This window comes from Halichoerus grypus, chromosome X, assembly GCF_964656455.1.
Source record: "Halichoerus grypus chromosome X, mHalGry1.hap1.1, whole genome shotgun sequence".
In the NCBI taxonomy this organism is placed as follows: domain Eukaryota; kingdom Metazoa; phylum Chordata; class Mammalia; order Carnivora; family Phocidae; genus Halichoerus; species Halichoerus grypus.
Window position 1 is genome coordinate 73,869,319 of NC_135727.1, and position 22,325 is coordinate 73,891,643.

General features: G+C 37.5%; 1 protein-coding gene across 1 annotated transcript in view; it reads right to left on the reverse strand.

Annotated features, from left to right (window-relative positions):
- Positions 1-22,325, reverse strand: part of AR (androgen receptor) — a 182,429-nt gene that overhangs the window by 71,332 nt on the left and 88,772 nt on the right. Inside the window, exon 2 of the mRNA XM_078065269.1 lies at positions 1,966-2,117. Within this exon, the coding sequence (XP_077921395.1) occupies positions 1,966-2,117 (152 nt within the window). The remainder of the gene's footprint in view (positions 1-1,965; positions 2,118-22,325) is intronic.

Below are 22,325 nucleotides of genomic sequence, written 5' to 3' on the forward strand. Positions count from 1 at the left end.
AAAGCTCCCATGTGGGATATGTTATGACAGCAAAATAGTCCCTTTTACAATACGTTTGATCACTTTCCCGGTTTTCTAAAAATATCAATATTGTGACCCAGATTTGTAAAGCCCAGAGGCAGTATCAACTACAATCGAATTGATCTGACTGTTGAGTTTGCTTGTTCAGTTGCGTACTTGAACTCTTTCCCCAACTGATACGGCTGCTATTACTGGGTCCCTGGGCTTACTGACCCACTAGCCCTAGATGAGGGCTCTGGTGTATTCTCTGCTCTACGGGCAGGGCCTACTGGATGCTGGGGTTGCGGGAGGAAGCACATTCTCACTGGGGAAACTGGGGGGGGGGATCTGCTGTCTTTGGGCTGTTCCTCACTTTCTTTTCTGACAGCCATCCTTCCGTAAGTACTCTTAAGAAAGGCAGGAACTGCTCTCTGTGTCTCTTTCTAAACTGCCCAGGTCTAGGTACTGGGGCCCTGGACCTTATACTAGCTCAGCACAAGCAGTAGCAATAGGCCACGTGGGGGTAGGAAGGAACATGCAGCATGTTTTCAGTAACACTAAAAGCTAGCTGTCTCCTTGTTGCTTTGGGGACTGGAAGAAAACAAAATAACAATTTTCTGTTTTGTAAGTATTCCTGCCACCAGTCTAAAATGATGAAAAGGCAACCATTCCAATTGGCTGTCAATGGGAAAACCAGTAAAGGACACCTGCTTTGCACCTTTTATCTAAAGGCTAAGAACTGCTTGGAGCTTCTGTTGTCCTCTGGTGGACGTTTCCAGTGAAAGGTGTGGCTTATATACCTGCCACTTTTAAGAGTGTCCTCAGGGTTTGTAGCCCTTAACTAAGGCAAGACTGTTTTGGTTCTGACTTGGAACTCAACACCTCTAGGCCAGTGAGAGAGAAGGAAAGGTTTTGGCAGGAAGTATTTCCTTTGTGGAAAGTGGAAATAGGAGTAGATACTGGTGTTTGGCAACTGGGTTTGCCCCCAGAGCAGAGCATCTCTGTCTAGGGGCTGCTTATCAGTGTCCCATTGAGAAAAGAAGCCCTTAGTACAGGATGGGGAATGAAGAGGATGAGTAGGAGGTTTGAGCCCAGGTTGATTGGGAAGGAAGGAATCACTAGCATATATGGGAAGTCTGGAAATGGGAGTTCTTGCTGTAGCATGTAGGCTGAGCACCTCTAGGAGCTGATCAGACATGAATGGTTCTAAGCTAAATAAGACTAAGGAGCCAGGGCTTGAGCCTGCTTAGCCAAATATAAGATGCAACTTAGCATGAGGTGCTATACCAATGGGTAGGCCCTGAGGAAAAGTCTATGGAGAGAATAAAGGAGTTTTTATCACTCGGGCTCCCTATTTACCTAGGGGCTATTGATGCAAAGCAGTCCCAATGAGCCAGCAGCAGGAGGGAGCAGGCGCCCAGACTGATGGTCTGCTGAACAGCAAGAACACTTCCTTTCTGGGGCTGAGGCCAAGGAGACTTTGTGAAGGAACACTCCCATATACACTATAGAGAATGGGTGGGGACTCAGTTGGGGTTTCTCCACTTCTAACTTCTCTAATCAAGATATTTTTCCCCCTCACTACACAGCAGAGTGAAACACAAACAGGGAAGGAGTTAAAACTTTTCGAATCATTAATTTTCTTCCATTTCTAAGACTGCCCCAAGCCCTAAGCACCAGATAGGATCACCGTCATTGACTACACTGCCTGTACTACCAAGGTTGCCAAAACCAGGGGACCAGCAAATTAAAAAAAAAAAAAAAAAAAAGAACAGAAAAAACAAAAAACAAAAACAACAACAACAACAACAAAACCTTCTTCTTTAGGTTTTTAGGTTCTTTGAGAGGGTCCCACCAGTGACCTTGTCTCTGAGATGATGAAATCCTGGGCTCTGGAAGATTGGTGTCTTTCTATAGATGATAAAGGAGAGAGGGAAAAAGAAGTGAGTGTGCAAGACCCTTTACCTTCAGCGGCTCTTTTAAAGAAGACTTTGCAGCTTCCACAAGTGAGAGCTCCATAGTGACAGCCAGAAGCTTCATCACCGCAGATCAGGCAGGTCTTCTGGGGTGGAAAGTAATAGTCAATGGGTAGAACATGGTCCCTGGCAGTCTCCAAACTGAAAAGACACATGAGAAACAATGCAATAAATGGCAGTGGCTGGCAGAGATAAGAGCACAGAAGTCTGAGGTCTTCAGGAGTAAACTTACATGTGTAAATTATTAATTTTTATAAAATAAAATTATTCCTTACTTAATTGAGTCAGTGTGAAGCTGATTTTTTCCGGTACTTCTAGGGATGATGTTTGTAGGGTTTCCTGTCATGTAGACAGAGCCTTTTTGCATCCTGCTAAGGAATTCGAGAGGTTCTCTGGGATCAGCCAGTCTCATGGGCTAAGTTTACATGAAGGAAGGATGAAGACAGAAACCTGAGGTTAAGGTATCTAACTTAAGGTAGTTCTGGCAAAAATTTCAGAGCAGTTAAATGGTATGAACCCAGCTCTATGGCCTTCCCTTATCCAAAAGGAGATCTAAGGCAAAACAAGTCTTAACAAAACAGTTTGGTATGCTTTGCTCTGAGCCTCACTCTCACCTGTCAATAATATTGCCCATCCTACTGAGCTACTGTTCTGAGCGGCAGTATAAATTGTATAAAAGGATAAAAATCCTTTAAAATGAATACACAAGTGAGGGATCACAATTCGTGTTATCATACCAGTCTGATTTGGTCTTCCCCTGCCCCCCATTCCTTCACTTTCCTTAGCCATCTCTTGTAGATCACGTGAACATCCCCTCACCATTCTACAACACAAAGTAGCAGAATCCTTATCTTTTTAAAGATTTTATTTATTTATTTATTTGACAGAGAGAGACACAGCGAGAGAGGGAACACAAGCAGGGGGAGTGGGAGAGGGAGAAGCAGGCTTCCCGCTGAGCAGGGAGCCTGATGTGGGGCTCGTCGATCCCAGGACCCCGAGATCATGACCAGACATTTAACGACTGAGCCACCCAGGCGCCCCTGGCAGAATCCTTATGGCTGAGGCTCTTGTTGGGAAATGATACACGGGGATGCTGGAAATTTCTCACACTACCATCTCAACACTTGGCCATTAAAATACTCATAGGGTCTTTAGGCTAGGATGGAGCTTCAGGGGTCACCTAGTTTAAACTTCCTATTTCTTCTAAGCATAGGTCACATTTTTTTTCTCTCCGATGCTCTATGTCTAAGCATTGAACAAAACTCGAGGGGGGCGCCTGGGTGGCTCAGTCCTTAAGCGTCTGCCTTCGGCTTGGGTCATGATCCCAGGGTCCTGGGATCGAGCCCCACATTGGGCTCCCTGCTCAGCGGGGAGTCTGCTTCTCCCTCTCCCACTCCCCCTGCTTGTGTTCCCTCTCTCGCTGTGTCTCTGTCAAATAAATAAATAAATAAAATCTTTAAAAAAAAAAAAACTCGAGGGACCTCCTGGGTTAATCTGCCTAAGGAAGATGACAATTGCCCATATTCTCATCTACAGGAATGCAGCCATATTTTTTTATGAGCACTTCTTCCTTACTAAGGAAGGAAGGAAGGAAGGAAGGAAAATAAGCCTTAATGACAGCCTACTTGCTGTGTTGGGTGATTTCTACACTTCAAAACAACTCTGAGAAACATTTTTTTTTTCTCATTATATCGTATGAAGAAAGATTCAGAGAGGTGAAACCCAAAATGATTTGACAGCAAGCCCAGGATCTCTGGCTCCGAATCCAATACAGTTTTCATTACCCTATCATCTTCCTGCCATTCTCTCACTTTCTACACATGGCTCTTTGATTATCATGCTCAGCATAGTCATCAGAATCCAAAAAATAAATAATCCAAAAAAGCATGAAATGTTATCCACCCCTCAATAACCATGGATCAGCCCTGGCAGGGCAAGAGCAAAGAAAATTTTTGCTTAAGCTATAGTTGACAAGCACTTTACCTCTAAGACACAAATATTCGCCTTTATTCAAGTCCCAAGTACAACAGAAAGCACTCAAAAAGTTTGGCTGATATGCAAACCCAGCAGCTGGCTACGGTGGCCTATCTTTTCCCTCCGACAAGCTCTCCTTTTCCTAATTTGACTTTAGAAAGCCAGCAGTTTGTCCACCAAACCAAGACTAGCAGGACCACAAGTTCCACAGGAAAATAGCTCACTTCCCATGTATAAATGGGCCAAATGTTAAGAGCATCATTCCTTTGGCTAAAAATGTCATTTCCTTGGGTAAAAAATGTATCCCCATCCTCATTCATGAAACAAGGAGAAGCAGAAGTTTTTTGTTTTTATTTTTGCAAGTGTCTTCATCCTTTTCCCTCTTTTTTTGACTTCTGGAACTAATGAAAGCCATTCAAATAAAGTAAAAGAAAACACAAAACATGTATTTAGGCACTTTATGTACCCGGCCATTTCATATATATCATCTCACTTAATCTCCCCCCAAAACCCTGCCAGGTAGCTCCGTATCATCTCTATATTGTAGGAAGAGGAAGCTGATGTTCAGGAAAATTGAACATGTTCAAGATCACTCATCTCATAAGTGGGAATGCCAGATTCCATCCTAGGTAAGTCTGACTCCAAAGTGCCGATTCATAACCCATGACTAACCATGTTATAAAATTGAAGGTTGAAATTAGATTGACTCAACTCCTAGCACCTAGCTCTATGAACCAAGCAAAGGGCTAGGTGCTAGGGATATCATGACAATCGATATATTATTCTTGCCTCTAAGAAACCTACTATCTAGTAGAGAAGACAGACAGGAAGCAAGAAACTGTAAAATAACATAGTAGATGATATAATAAAGCAGAGTACAGATTGCTGCAGATGAGGAAGCACCTTAAAGACACGAATGTTTTTTGGAAGGTATAAAGGTATATACGGGTAAATGAGATGACGATGGTAATGACAGTAATTTTTATCATATGATTGGAAAATAAATATTAGATATAAAATATGGAAACCTGCACAAATAAGAGGTCTTTTTGAAAAGAGCCTTTAAGGAACAGAAATTTTCATCCATTTTAAAATACAGTTCAAATTGTTCAAAATAATCTAATCAAATTTATAATCAATGCTTAAAGACTGAAGAAAGTCATCAATATTTTATTAGATATAAGTTTAATAAAATGCACTATTTACAAAAATAACTATAAAAGAGGAGGAAGAAGAAAAAGAAATAATAAAGACAATTTTAGAATCTGAACTTTTCCTAATTACAACCCATTTTGACTAAAGGATATCTGTTAAACTCTCCAGGCTGGTGTCTGCCTACCTAGGTACCCCTCCTTTTTCTGGCAAAATATTTTGGATAGCACTCTCACTGAGCCTGGCCTAGGGTGGACAAAAGGCACATTTCAGTTCTGCCTCATGGGCTGAACTTTGGGTATTGGAAATGAAAAGTGCAACCAGAGTCCCTATCCCAGGCTTATACCCTAGAGAAACTCATGCACATTTGTACCGGGAAGCATGTGTGGGAATGGTCACAGCAGCTTTATTTACAAAAGCAGAAATGATAAACATCCACTAAGAGGGGGCGCCTGGGTGGCTCAGTCGTCAAGCATCTGCCTTCGGCTCGGGTCATGATCCCAGGGTCCTGGGATCAGGCTCCCACTCTCCCCTCCCCGCTCCCCCCTCATGCTCTCTCTCTCTCTCTCTCGCCATCTCTCTCTCAAATAAATAAATAAAAATCTTAAAAAAATCCACTAAGAGGAGAAAGGATAAATTACATCACGCTCATTCAATAAACCACAATTCAGCAATAACAAGAAAGAGAATACAGGTACACATAGGTAAATCTCACAAGCTAATGTTGCATAAAAGACATAAATCACAATAGCCTACATATGATATGATTCCATTACATACAGTTCCAAAAAAAAGGCAAAAGTAATCAATATATATTTTGGGAATATCTATCTATATCTATATCTATATCTATCTATCTATCTATCTATATAATAACATATTCACGCAAGGGAATAATAAACCCCAAATATAGGATAGTGGTTATTTCTAAGGGGAGACTGTGGTTAATGATATAAGGAAGGAGGATACAAGCTGATTTATGCATTCATTTAAAAATATTAAGTGTCTATCACATACGAGGCACCATACCAGGTCCTGGAGTTAGAGCAGTAAACAAACAAAAACTGGTTTTAATGTTCTTATTCTTTAATCAGGGCTCATGAGTGTTCATTTTATTATTATGCTGTATAACTAACTTATATGATACACGCATGCTTTGTATGGCTGTAACAGCACATAGTGAAAGAAAAAATAACAACCTGAGAAGTTTCTAACATCATCCTAAATAACAGCCGAAGTGCAAGAACAGCAGAGGTTTGCTTTGAGAACAAGTAAGTTCAGAATTTGCATGCAACATTTGTATTTCTTCTTGCCTCCCCTGGGTTCCATGCTCACTTATACCTATGCAGGACATTCAGCTTTATGAGTCCGAAGGAAAAACACTGCCATAAAAAATGGAAGTTTCCCAAACCAGAATACCACTTGCTTTTCCTCAACAGTTCCACAATTAATTAAATAAAAGTGGATTACTATAAGCTACAGGACTACAAATGCCAGCTCAACTATGGGGAAGTTAGGCTCAGAAATCTTCAGCACCGAGCTATCATCTCAGTCTGTCTCTCAGACTTGAAAATACATTAAAGTGTCTGACTACTTTAAGCAAGTTCCCCAAGGATTGTGGAACCAAGGTGAAATGCAAAACTCACAGACTAGTTTTCCTTGTTTGGAAGATGAATGTCAACTCAGCAGGGCTTTGGAGCCCAGCAGAGCTGGGCTGGAATCCTGCATCCACCACTGAAACTTGGTCCCAGTCATTAAGGCTCTCTGAGCTCTATTTGTCTCATCTGGAGATTGGGGATACTTTCTAACCTAAAGGGCTTTTGTGAGAATTACATTAAATAGTACATGTTAAGCCCTTCCTCCTGTGCCTGGCACATGATAGCTGCATTGTAAGTACAGGTTGCCTTCACCTTTTGCCTTACCATAAAAAAGGGGGAGAAATGTCTAATAACCTTAAAATAAAAAAAGATCATCTTTCTTGGTTATACAATGCATTTGGGGAAAGGTAAATACAAGTGGAGAGTAAAAGAAGAAAGGTTAGATATGTAAAAGTGTATCTTTTTCATACTTATCTCTGTACTTTTTAAACAAGAAGAAATTTAGAAAACCACTAAACATCTTTATAAAAGCATCATATTTTTCCTGATGTTTAGCAACTTGAAATATTTTTTGTTAATCACACTGTGGAATATAATGACAACTTTACATGAGTTTTTAAGATAAAAATTCATAAAAAATTATTCTCCCCTCATAAATCTCTTGTGCCTATTTCCTTATGGGCACAAGGGTTATTTCAGTGGAGAAACTGACAAAGTAACAATGTAAGACTGGGAGCTTCTTTTCTCCCTGCAAGCCTGAGATTTGAAATTTGATGACTGTCTGTCCAAGAGGACAGTTGGGTTTTCTTTCTTTTTTTTAAGATTTGTTATTTATCTGTATGTGTGTGTGTGTGAGAGAGAGAGAGAGAGACTGAGAGCACGAGCAGGGGGCCGATTTAGAGGGAGAGGGAGAAGCAGGCTTCCCCGGCTGAGCAGGGAGCCCAATGTGGGGCTCGATCCCAGGACCGCAGGATCATGACCTGAACCTAAAGCAGATGCTTAACCGACTGAGCCACCCAGGCGGCCCCAGTCATGTTTTCTTTTAAAAGTACTACCTGATTGCTAGAACTAATACATGAATTCAGCAAAGGTGCAGGATATGAAATCAATGTGCAGAAATCTGTTGCATTTCTATACACCAATTAATGAAGCAGTAGGAAAAAGAAATCAAGGAATCAATCCCATTTGCAATTGCACTAAAAACAATAAGATACCTAGGAATAAACCTAATTAAAGAGGTATAATATTTATACTCTGAAAACCATAGAACACTTATGAAAGAAATTGAAGAAGACACAAAGAAATGGAAAAGCATTCCATGCTCATGGATTGGAAGAGCAAATATTATTAAAATGTCTATGTTACCAAAGCTATCTACACATTCAATGCAATCCCTATCAAAATAACAACAGTATTTTTCAGAGCTAGAACAGTACTAAAATGTGTATGGCACCAGAAAAGACCCTGAATAGCCAAAGGAATATTGAAAAAGAAAACCAAAGCTGGAGGCATCACAATTCTGGACTTTAAGCTGTATTACAAAGCTGTAATCATCAAGACAGTATGGTACTGGCGAAATAGCAGACACATAGATCAGTGGAAAAGAATAAAGAACCCAGAAATGGACCTACAACTATATGGTCCACTAATTTCCAACATAGCAGGAAAGAATATCCAGTGGAAAAAAACAGTCTCTTCAACAAATAGTGATGGGAAAATTGGACAGCCACATGCAGAAGAATGAAACTGGACCCCTTTCTTACACCATACACAAAAATAAACTCAAAACTGATGAAAGACCTAAATGTGAGACAGGAAACCATCAAAATTCTAGAGGAGAACACAGGCAGAAACCTCTTTGACCTTGGCCATAACAACTTACTAGACGCGTCTCCAGAGGCAAGGGAAATAAAAGCAAAAATGAACTACTGGGACTTCACCAAGATAAAAGGCTTCTGCACAGCAAAGGAAACAATCAACAAAACTAAAGGCAGCCTACAAAATGGGAGAAGATATTTGCAAATGTCTATCAAAAAAAAAAGGCTAGTATCCAAAATCTATAAAGAACTTACCAAACTCAACATGCCAGAAACAAATAATCTAGTTAAGAAATGGGCAGAAGACATGAATAGACACTTTTCCAAAGAAGACATCCAGATGGCTACCAGACACATGAAAAATGCTGAACATCACTCAACATCAGAGAAATCCAAATCAAAACTACGATGAGATACCATCTCATACCTGTCAGAATGGCTAAAATTAACAACACAAGAAACAACAGGTGTTGACAAGGGTGTGGAGAAAAGGGAATCCTCTTGCACTGTTGGTGGGAATGCAAACTGGAGAACAGTATGGCTGTTCCTTAAAAAGTTAAAAATACAACTACCCTATGACCTACCTAAAAGATACAAGGATATGGATTCAAAGGGGCACATGAACCCCGATGTTTATAGCAGCATTTTCAACAATAACCAGTTTATGGAAAGAGCCCAAATGTCCATCGACTGATGAACAGGTAAAGAAAATGTGGTAAATATATACAATGGAATATTACTCAACCATCAAAAAAATGAAATCTTGCCATTTGCAACAACATGGATGGAGCTAGAGAGTATAATGCTAAGTGAAATAAGTCAGTCAGAGAAAGACAAATACCATATGATTTCCTTCAAATGTGGAATTTAAAAAAGAAAATAGGTGAACATATGGGAAGGGGGAAAAGAAAAAAGGGGGGGGAGGAAACATTAAGAGGCTCTTAAACTGAGGGTGGATGAAGGGAGGTGGATGGGGGATGGCCTAGATGAGTAATGGGTATTAAAGAGGGCATTTGTTGTGATACACACTGAGTGTTATATGTAAGTGATGATTCACTGAATTCTACTCCAAGAACCAATACTGCATTGTATGCTAAAATTTAAATTAAAAAAATTTAAAATAAAAAAAAAGTTACATGATTTTACTTCACAGCTCTCCAATTCTCTTTAGTAATGTCTTGTTGAAGTGGAAAGATACATAGATAGAAGATCTGTTTTTCATGCCCATCATTCATTGCCACTTTCTAACAGAATGACCTTGAACAAGTCATTTGGCTTCAACTTCTTCATGTGTAAAATGGATACAGAAATACAGAACTCACAAGACTGCTATGAGGATTCAGTGAGATTTTGGAGGTTAAGCAGTCCACACTGTTGCTGGCACAGTGCTTAGCAAATGGCCATTATTATAATAATCTCACAGGAAAGTGGTAGGAAGGAGACATGAGAGAAGAACTGGGTTCTAAAAAGCCAGCTGTGAGGTAGGTATCATTACTCTTTGAAGATAATGCAAACTGGAACTTAGATAAGGTAAATAACTTCTGAGTTCATACGGCTAGTAAGTGGCAAAGCCAGAATTCATACCTGGGATTATTTCTGCCCAAATCCATATTCTCCTACTATCCTAAATTGTCAAGGTCATAGGATACTTATGTTATAACCTAGGTTTAATTTAGTTAGGTTTTTAATAAGTTTATTGATATATAATTCACATACCATAAAATTCACCTATTTTGGCACATTCACATCTATTACCACAAACTAATTTTATAATATTTTCATCACCCCAAAAAGAAACTCCATATTCATTAGCAGTCATTCCCCATTCCTTCCTTCTCTCAGACCCTAATTTACTTTGTCTCTAAAGATTTGCCCTTTATGGGCTTTTAATATAAATGGAGTTATACAATACAATCTTTTGTGACTTGCTTCTTTCATTTAGCATAATTTTTTTTATTATTTTTAATTAGCCAACAAATAGTACATCATTAGTTTTTGATGTAGTGTTCAACGATTCATTGTTGTGTATAACACCCAGTGCTCATCACAACACGTGTAGCATGTTTTTAAGATTCATCCACATTGTAGCATGTATCATTGCTTTATTTGTTATTTCTGTGTAATATTCCATTGCATGGATATACCACATTTTGTTTATCCATTCATCAGTTGGGGGACATTTGAGTTGCTTTCATTCTGGCTATTATGAATAATGCTGCAATGAATATTGATATACAAGTCATATATATGCATATATATATATATGTATGTATGTATATGTATGTGTGTGTATATATATATATATATATATATATATATATATATATGAGGTCAAGTGGTAACACTTCCAGAAACTTCCAGGCTAGTTTCCAAAGTGGCTGCACCGTTTCACATTTTTCCACCAGTTTTATAATAATGGCTCTAATTTCTCCACATCCAAGCTATTTGTCTTTTTTACTAGTCATCTTAGTGGGTGTGAAGTGATACCATATTTCAGTCTTGATTTGCATTTCTCTAATGAGTAATGGTGTTGAGCATTTTTCATTTGTATATCCTCTTTGGAGAAATGTCTACTCAAAATTTTTGCATGTTTTAAAATTGGGTTATTTGCCTTTTTATCATTGAATTGTAAAAAAAAGTTCTTTATATATTCTAGATTCAATACGCTTATCAGATATATGACTTGCAAATGTTTTTCCTCACTCTGTGGGTTGAAGTTTTACTTTCTTGATGGTATCACTTGCAGCACAAATGTTTTAAAATTTGATTAAGTCTGATTTAACATTTTTTTTTCTGCTGTTGCTGTGCCTTTGGTGTTACAAGCTAAGAAACTCCAGCCTAACATAAGGCCACAAAGATTTATGCCTGTATTTTCTTTGAGGTGTAATGTCTTAGCTCCAGCATTCAGGTCTATGATATATTGAGATAATTTCTGTGCATGGTATAAAGAAGTGGTAGCATATGATTTCACTCATGTGTGGAATTTAAGAAACAAAACAGATGAACATAGGGGAAGGAAGGAAAAAGAGAAGGAGGCAAACCATAAGAGACTCTTAACTATAGAGAACAAACTGAGAGTTGCTGGATGGGAGGTGGGTGGGGGATGGGCTAAATGGGTGATGGGTATTAAGGAGGGTATATGTTGTGATGAGCACTGGGTGTTATATGTAAGTGATGAATCACTAAATTCTACTCCTGAAACCAATATTAAACTGCATGTTAACTAACTGGAATTTAAATAAAAACTTGAAACAAACAAAAAAAATAAGTGGTCCAAATTCATTTCTTTGCATGTGAATATCCAGTTGTCCTATTTGTTGAAAAAACTATTCTTTCTCCCATTGAATGATCATGGCATCATTGTTGAAAATCAGTTAACCATAATGTAAGTGTTTATTTGGGGCCTCTCAACTGTATTTCATTGTTCTATGTATCACACTTAGGTCAGTACCACACAGTCCTGATTGCTGTAACTCTTAGTAAGGTTTGGAATCAGGAAGTGTGAATCCTCCAACTTTGTTCTTCCATCTCAAGACTTTTTTGGTTTTTTGTTTCTTTGTTAATTATTTATTTTTAAAATTCCAGTATAATTAACATACAGTGTTATATTAGTTTCAGGTGTACAATACAGTAATTCAACAATTCTATACATCACCCAGTGCTCATCACAATAAGTGTACTCTTAAACCCTTTCACCTATTTCACCCATCCCCCCACCCACCTCCTCTCTGGTAGCCACATATGTTCTCTATAGTTAATAGTCCATTTTTTTTGTTTCTCTTTTTTCTTTGTTCATTTGTTTTGTTTCTTAAATTCCACATATGAGTGAAATCATATGCTATTTGTCTTTCTCTGACTTATTTCACTTAGCATAATACTCTCTAGCTCCATCCATGTTGTTGCAAATGGAAAGATTTCAGTCTTTTTTATGGCTGTGTGATAGATAGATAGATAGATAGATAGATAGATAGATAGATAGATAGATAGATATCTACCACATCTTCTTTATCTATTCATCTGTGGATGGACAGTTGGGCTCTTTCCATAGTTTGGCTATTGTAAATAATGCTTCAATAAACATAGGGGTGCGTGTATCCCTTTGAATTAATTGTTTTTTTTATTCTTTGGGCAAATACCCAATAGTGCAATTGCTGGATGGTAGGGTAGTTCTTTTTTTAACTTTCTGAAGAACCTCCATACTGTTTTTCAGAGTGGCTGTACCAGTTTGCATTCTTACCAACAGTTCATGAAGGTTCCTTTTTCTCCACATCCTTGTCAACACTTGTAGTTTCTTGTGTTTTTTATTTTAGCCATTCTGACAGATGTGAGGTGACATCTCATTATGGTTTTCAATTGCATTTCCCTGATGATTAGTGATGTTAAGCATCCTTTCATGTGTTTTGGCTATTCCAGGTTTTTTCAATATGAATTTTACAGTCAACATTTCAATTTCTGCTAAGAAGCAATCTGGAATTTTGAGAGGGACTGCCTTGAATCTATGGGGAATATTGTCATCTTAACAATATAAAAGCTTATGATCAATGAAAATGGAAATGATTTTCCATTTATTTATATCTTATTATTCCACAGTGTTTCATAGGTTTAACTGTATAAGTCTTACACCTTTTTTGCAAAATTTATTGGTATTTTATTATATTTGATATTATGAATGAACTGTGTTCTATCACTTTTAAATTATTCCTTGCTAATATATAGAAATACAATTGATTTCAGCACATTAATCTCGTATTCTGCAACTTTGCTGAATTAATTTATTAGTTCTGATAGTTTATTATGGATTCTTTAGGATTTTCAATATACAAGATTATATCATCTGTGAATAAAGATATCTTTATTTCTTCCTTTCCAGTATAGATGCCTTTTCGTTCTTTTTTTTTTTTTTGTCCAATTGCCCTGGATAAAACCTCCAGTACAATGGTGCACAGAAATGGTGAGAGCAGACATCCTTGTCTTGTTCCCAATCTTACTGGGAAAGTTTTCAGTTTTTCACTCAAGTATGATGTTAGTTGTGGTTTCTTCATAGGTATCCATTTTCAGTTTGAGTATGTTCCCTCCTATTCCTGTTATTTTAATTGTGAAAGAATGTTCAATTTTTTGCCAATTTTTTTCTGTATCTATTGAGATGATCATGGGACCTTTATTCTCTTAAATACAGTATAATATATTAAATAACTGATTTTCAGCAGTTAAACCAATCTTACCTTCTTGAGATAACCAGTTTTATATGATTGAGATAAATCCATCTTGGTAATTATAATCCTTTCTATTTGTTGCTGGATTTGGTTTGGTATTTCATTGAAATTTTTTCTTATTAATATTCAAAAGTGATATTGGTCTGTAGTGTTCTTTTTGTGTGATATCTTTGGTTTTGTTATTGGGTAACACTGGACCCACAGAATTAGTTGGGAAGCATTTCCACCTCTTCTATTTTTTGGAAGACTTTGTAAAGGATTGATACTAATTCTTCTGTAAATGTTTGATGGAATTCACCAGTGAAGACAACTAGATCTGGGCTTCCCTTTGTGGTAAGTTCATTCTCTTTCTTTCTTTTTCTTTTTTTGAATTTGAAAGGCAATGTTTATTTATCTGTATAAGTTCTGGTGCCCTGGTAGAAGCAGATAGTATAATTATTTCCATTCCAAGGATAGAGGTGGAGGTACAGAGTGTCCTGGCATCCTCCCTCCAAAGTCTGAGCTATTCATACTGTACTGGCTCTCTCTGACACTGTGGTTTTGTTTGTTCATTTTGTTTTTCAATTTTTTTGACTATAGTTGACACACAATGTTACATTCACTTTAGGTGTCCAACATAATGATTCTACAAGTTTATACATTATGCTATGCTCACCACAAATGTAGCTACCCACACACAGGCTTTCAGTTAGGGAATGAATAAGTCACCGGAAAAAAAGGTACAGCATAAGGAATATAGTCAATGATATTGTAATAACATTGTATGGTGGCAGATGGTACAGGAACTTCTTTATTATATTACTAACATAATGAAGTAATATTATATTCTCTTCACTTGTTAAAGAAATATTCAGAACTTTTTTTTTCTTTTTTTAAAGATTTTATTTATTTATTTGAGAGAGAGAGTACAAGAGGGGGGAGTGGGAGAGGGAGAAGCAGACTCCCTGCTGAGCAGGTAGCCCGATGCGGGACTCGATCCCGGGACTCCAGGATCATGACCTGAGCCGAAGGCAGTCGCTTAACCAACTGAGCCACCCAGGCGCCCCAGAATTTCTATTTCTTAAGTTAGTTTACATAGTTTGTGTCTTCTTGACTATTTCCCATTTCATCTAGGATATGTAATCGGTTGTCATGCATTGTTCATAGTGTTCCCCTTTAATCCTTTTTTTAAAATTTTTAATTTAAATTAACTTTAATTAACATATTACTGTATTTTTTTATTATGTTATGTTAGTCACCATTCAGTACATCATTAGTTTTTGATGTAGTGTTCAATGATTCATTATTTGCATATAACACCTTGTGCTCATTACAACATGTGAACATACTACCGTATTATTAGTTTCAGCTGAATTCTACCTCTGAAACATATTACTGTATTATTAGTTTCAGAGGTGGAATTCAGTGATTCATCAGTTGCATACGACAATCACTGGTCATTACATCAAGTGCCCTCCTTAATGCCCATCACCCAGTTATGCCATCCCCCCCACCTCTCCTCCAGCAATCCTCAGTTGGTTCCCTATAGTTAAGAGTCTCTTATGGTTTGCCTCCCTCTCTGTTTTCCTCTTATTTTATTTTTCCTTCCCTTCCCCAATGTTCATCTATTTTGTTTCTTTAATTCCACATATGAGTGAAATCATACGGTATTTGTCTTTCTCTGACTTATTTTGTATGCATAATACCATCTAGTTCAATCCACGTCGTTGCAAACAGCAAAATTTCATTCTTTTGATGGCTGCATAATACTCCATTGTATATATATACCAAAATTTCTTTAGCCATTCTGACTGGTGTGAGGTGGTATCTCACTGTGGTTTTGATTTGTATTTCCCTGATGCCAAGTGATATGGAGCACTTTTCATGTGTCTGTTGACCGTCTGTATGTCTTCTTTGAAGAAATGTCTGTTCATGTCTTCTGCACATTTCTTGACCAGATGTTTTGTTTTTTGGGGGTGTTGAGGTTGATAAGTGTTTTATAGATTTTGGATACTAACCCTTTATTTGATAGACATTTGCAAATATCTTCTCCCATTCCATAGGTTGCCTTTTAGTTTTTTGACTGTTTCCTTTGCTGTGATTTTTGTTTGTTTGTTTATCTTGATGAAGTCCCAATAGTTCATTTTTGCTTTTATTTCTCTTGCTTCTGGAGACATGTCTAGCAAGAATTTGCTGTGGTTGAGGTCAAAGAGGTTTCTGCCTGTGTTCTCCTCCAAGAGTTTAATGGATTCTGTCTCACATTTAAGTCTTTTATTCGTTTTAAGTTTATTTTTGTGTATGGTGTAAGAAAGGGGTCCAGTTTCATTCTTCTGCATGTGACTATCCAATTTTCCCAACACCATTTGCTGAAGAGACTGTCTTTTTTCCACTAGATATTCTTTCCTGCTATGTTGAAGATTAGGGTACCATATAGTTGTAGGTCCATTTCTGTGTTCTCTATTCTGTTCCACTGATCTATGTGTCTGCTATTTTCCCAGTACCATACTGTCTTGATGATTACAGCTTTGTAATACGGCTTGAAGTCCAGAATTGTGATGCCTCCAGCTTTGGTTTTCTTTTCCAACATTCCTTTGGTCTTTTCTGGTGCCATACACATTTTAGGATTGTTTGTTCTAGCTCTGTGAAAAATGTTGATGGTATATTGATAGGGATTGCATTGAATGTGTAGATAGCTTTGGGAAGCATAGACATTTTAATAATATTTGTTCTTCCAATCCATGAGCATGGAATGTTTTCTCCATTTCTTTGTGTTTTCCTCAATTTCTTTCATAAGTGTTCTATAGTTTTCAGAGTACAGATATTACACCTCTTTAATTAGGTTTATTCCTGGGTATCTTCTGGTTTTTGGTGCAATTGTAAATGGGATGGATTTCTTGATTTCTCTTTATTCTGCCTCATTATTAGTGTATAGAAATGCACCTGATTTCTGTGCATTGATTTTATATCCTGTGACTTTGCTGAATTCCTCTACCAGTTCTAGCAATTTTGTGGTGGAGTCTTTTGGGTTTTCTACATTGAGTATCATGTTGTCTGCAAAGAGTGAGAGTTTGACTTCTTCTTTTCCAATGTGGATGCCTTTTATTTCTTTTTGTTGTCTGATTGCAGAGGCTACGATTTCCAGCACTTTGTTGAACAAAAGTGGTGTGAATGGACATCCCTGACGTGTTCTTGACATTAGGGGAAAGTTCTCAGTTTTTACCTGTAGAGGACGATATTCACTGTGGGTTTTTCTTATATGGTTTTCATGATATTGAGGTATGTTCCCTCTATCCCTACACTGCAGAGTTTTTACCAAGAAAAGATGCAGTATTTTGTCGAGTGCTCTTTCTGCTTCTACTGAGAGGATCATAATGGTTCTTGTCCTTTCTTTTATTAATGTGGTGTATCACATTGATTGGTTTGCAGATACTGAACCACCCTTACAGCCCAAGAAGAAATCCCACTTGGTCATAGTGAATAACCCTTTTGATGTACTGTTGGCTCTTATTAGCTAGTATCTTGGTGAGAATTTCTGTATGCATGTTCATCAGGGATATTGGTCTGTAATTCTCCTTTTTGGTGGGGTCTTTGCCTGGTTTTGGGATCAAGGTAATGCTGGCCTCATAGAATGAGTTTGAAGTTTTCCTTCCATTTCTATTTTTGGAAACAGTTTCAGAATAGGTAATAATTCTTTTTTAAATGTTTGGAAGAATTCTGCTGGGAGGCCATATAGCCCTGGACTCTTTGTTGGGAGATTTTTGATTACTGATTCAATTTCTTTGCTGGTTATGGGTCTGTTCAGATTTTCTATTTCTTCCTGTTTCAGTTTTGGTAGTTTATATGTTTCTAGGAATGCATCCATGTCTTCTAGATTGCTGAATTTGTTGGCATGTAAGTGCCCATAATATTGTCTTATAATTGTTTTTATTTCTTCAGGGATGGTTGTGAGCTCTCCTCTTTCATTCCTGATTTTATTTATTTGGGTCCTTTCTCTTTTCGGTATGTGTGGCTAGGGGTTTATCAATCTTATTAATTCTTTTAAATGAACAAGCTCCTAGTTTCATTGTTCTGCCCTACTGGTTTTTTTTGTTTTGTTTTGTTTTATTTCTGCTCTTATCTTTATTATTTCTGTTCTCCTGCTAGATTTAGGTTTATTTATTTGTTTATTTACTTATTTATTTATTTATTTGCTGTTCTTTTACCAGCTCCTTTAGGTGTAAGGTTAGGTTGTATATTTGAGACTTCTTGTTTCTTGAGAAAGACTTGTATTGCCCTATACTTCTGTCTTAGGACCACCTTTGCTGCATCCCAAAGGTTCTGAAATATTGTGTTTTTATTTTCATTAGCTTACATGTATTTTTTTTTAATTCTTTTTCATTTCCTGGTTGAACCATTCATTCTTTAATAGGATGCGCTTTAACCTCCATGTATTTGTGTTCCTTCTAATTTTTTTCTTGTAGTTGACTTTAAGTTTTAAAACATTGTGGTCTGGGGTGCCTGGGTGGCTCAGTCGGTTAAGCATCTGCCTTCGGCTCACGTCATGATCTCAGGGTCCTGGGATAGAGCCCCAAGTTGGGTTCCCTGCTCAGCGGGGAGTCTGCTTTTCCCTCTGCCTCTGCCCCTCCTCCCCCACTCTTGCTCTCTCTCTCTCCCTCTCAAATACATAAATAAAATCTTTTTTAAAAAAGCATTGTGATCTGAAAATATGCATGGAATAATATCAATATTTTTGTACTGGTTGAGACCTGATTTGTGACCCAGTGTATGATCTGTTCTGGAGAATCTTCCATGTGCACTCAAGAATAAGGAGTATTCTACTGCTTTAGGATAAAATTCTCTGAATATATCTATGAATTCCATCTGATCCAGTGTGTCATTCAAAGCCCTCGTTTCCTTCTTGATCTGCTTCAATGATCTGTCCATTGCTGTGAGTGGGATGTTAATGTCATCTACTATTATTGTATTATTATCAATGAATTTCTTTATGTTTGTTATTAATTGGTTTATATATTTGGCTGCTCCCAAGTTACGAGCATAAATATTTACAATTGTTAGATCTTGTTGGATAGACCCTTTTATTATGATATAGTATCCTTCTTCATCTCTTATTATGATATTTGTTTTAAAATCTAGTTTGTCTGATATAAGGATGGCTACTCCAGCTTTCTTTTGATGTCCATTGGCATGATAAATGGTTCTCCTCTCCCTCACTTTCAATCTTGTGGTGTCTTTTGGTCTAAAATGAGTCTCTTGTAAGCAGAATATGAATGAGTCTTGTTTTTTTTTATCCAATCTGATACCCTATGTCTTTTGATTAGAGCATTTAGTCTATTTACATTCAGAGTAATTATTAAAGGATATGAAATTGGTGCCATTGTATTACCTGTAAAGTCACTGTTCCTATAGATTGTCTCTGTTCCTTTCTGGTCTTTGTTACTTTTGGGCTCTCTCTTCATTCAAAGGATCCTCTTTAATATTTCTTGCAGGGCTGGTTTAGTGTTCACAAATTCCTTTAGTTTTTGTCTTGGAAATTATCTCTCTTTCTATTCTGAATTACAGCCTTGCTGGATACAGTATTCTTGGCTGCATATTTTTCCCATTTCTCACATTGAATATATCATGCCAGTCCTTTCTGGCCTGCCAGGTCTCTGTGGACATTTCTGCTGCTAGCCTTATGTGTCTACCTTTGTAGGTTAAGAACCTCTTGTCCCAAGCTGCTTTCAGGATTTTCTCTTTATTTTTGAAATTTGCAAGTTTCACTATTATATGTCAAGGTATTGACCTATTTTTATTGATTTTGAGGGGGGTTCTTTTTGCCTCCTGGACTTCATGCCTGTTTCCTTCCCCAGATTAAGGAAGTTCTCAGGTATAATTTGTTCAAATAAACTGTCTGTCCCTTTCTTCCACTCTTCATCTCCTAGGACAGCTATTATTTGGATATTATTTCACTTTATTGAATTGCTGATTTCTCAAAGTCTCCTGTCGTGATTCAATAGTTGTCTTTTTCTCTTTTTTTCAGCTTCCTTATTCTCCATCATTTTGTCTTCTGTATCACTGACTCTCTCTTCTGCCTGATTTATCCTCACTGTTAAAGCCTCCATTTTTGACTGCATCTCAGTAATAGCATTTTTAATTTTGGCCTGATTAGATTTTAGTTCTTCTATTTCTATAGTAAGGGATTCTCTCATGTCTTCTATGCTTTTTTTTTTTTAAAGATTTTATTTATTTGATAGAGAGAGACACAGTGAGAGAAGGAACACAAGCAGGGGGAGTGAGAGAGGGAGAAGCAGGCTTCCCGCCGAGCAGGGAGCCCAATGCAGGGCTCGATCCCAGGACTCCGGGATCATGACCTGAGCTGAAGGCAGACACTTAACGACTGAGCCACCCAGGCACCCCTCTTCTATGCCTTTTTTCAAGCCTAGCTAGTATCTTTATAATCATTTTAAGTTCTAGTTCAGACATTTTACTTACTTCTGTAGTGATTATATCCCTGGTGGTGTGTATTCTTTCTTTTGGGGAGAATTTCTCCTTCTAGTCATTGTTTCCAGTAAGGAAGGATGAAAGAAAAAAAACCCAGCAAAAGCAGCAGTAACAACAACAACAACTACAACAACAACCAAAACTTCAAGAACTGATTCTGGTGTATGCTGTGTACACTCTGCTGTTGTGTTTTGGCCGCTCTTTCCCACTGGCCTTTCCTCTACAGAGTTCTTCCTTGCTTGTAGTGGGGAGTGTTTGGACCTTTAAGTAGGTGTGCTTTGATTTGTTTGTGAAGATAAGCCTTGCATCTGCCATGTTCTCTCACTCCAATTTGCAGACCCTTTCCTTAATCCTCAGATCATCTTCCTAGTTGTTCAAAATAGTTGAATGTTGATCTAGCTGTATTCAAAGGACCAGGTATGTTCAGGGTCCCCCTACTACTCTGCCATCTTAACTCTAGAAGCCCTTTAATCCTGTTTTATTGTTTTAAGATAGGTAGTGATATCCTCACTTGCATTGCTGATTTTATGTGAGTCTTCTTTTTTTCTCAATCTAATGGTTTGCCAATTTTGATCTTTTCAAAGTAACTTTTGATTTCGTTGATTCTATTGATTCTTCCTATCTTTTATCTAATTTATCTCCCCTCTAATCTTTATTAATATTTCTTCCTGTATTTTTGTTTTTATTTTGCTTTTTTCTAGTTTCCTAACGTGAACAGTGAAATTATTGATGTGAGATTTTTCTTCTTTATTAATATAGGTGTATTAATCTGTTCTGGCTAGTACAATAAAATACCACAGACTGGGTGGCCTATAAACAGCAGAAATTTATTTCTCACGGTTCTAGAGGCAGGAAGTCTGCGATCAGGGTGCCAGCATTGTTGTGTGAGGGCCCTCTTCCAATATGCAGACTTCTCCTTGTATTCTCACAGGGTAGAAAGGCAAGCAAACTCTAATCACTTTCTTTTATAAAAGCACTAATCACATTCATGAGGGTGCACTTCATGATCTAAGTACCTCCTAAAGGCCTCACTTCCTAATACCATCACATTAGGCATTAAGATCTCAACATACAAATTTGCAGGGGAAACACATTCAGACTACAGCATTAGGCATTTATAGCTATAAATTTCCCTTTAAGTACTGCTTTAGCTTATCTGTATCTCATAGGTTTTGACACATTACATTTTTGCTGTTATTCAGGAATTTTCTCATTTCTCCTTTGATTTCTTTGATCCACTGCTTATTTAGGAGTGTGTTATTTAATACTACACATTTGTGAATTTCACATATTTCCTTCTGCTATTGATTTCTACTTACTTTCATGTGATCAGAGAACATACAGTCATTTTTCTTGAATAAGAGCACTTCAGATTGTTGCTAGACTTTGTTTCCTTTCCAGGGTTCTGGAGAAATTGGTTTTCACAATTTTTGCTAGTATGTTTGTTGCTTTTATGAAAAGGTAGCTTTATGGCAGTCTTCACTCTACCATTGTTTAAGCCTTCCTTATATTCCAAGCCAGGTTATAGTTCACAAGCTACAAAAATCACTCCTTCCCCCAACACATACACACACACACTAATCCTCATTGTGTGTCATGAAGGGAGGAAGAAGAGACATCACTCATACCATTCATTCATCCATTCAAAATTCATATCATTCATACATTATGAAGGGGGAGCTCTGCTAAATGATGGGTATGTAAAGATGAGAAAGACACAGCCCCTGTTTGCAAAGGAGTTTTCATGGGTTCGTTTTGGGCTAATATGAGTGCACAAATGGTTAATCCAATCTGTAAGAAAAAAATACTATAAAAGGGGCCAAGATACTGATTACTACAGGAAAAGAAAATTGTGTGTTTTGCCTGGGGGTCTTAGAAAGTAATGCCCACCAGGTACTAAAATCCTCGTACCAATCTAGCTAGATGTTTTACATACTTGTCAAACATTTACTCTGGAATAGATTGGATGAGGATGCCCACGGTTCTAATGTGTACTCAAGCCACAGACCTGACATGCAGAGACATGTATGAATAGAACAATTACTTATCACTATGTATCCAGTAGTTGTAGGCTTACTGGTGATTTACATTTTCCTGTAGTTTATATCAACTGACAAACATGCCAAGACAGCTGGA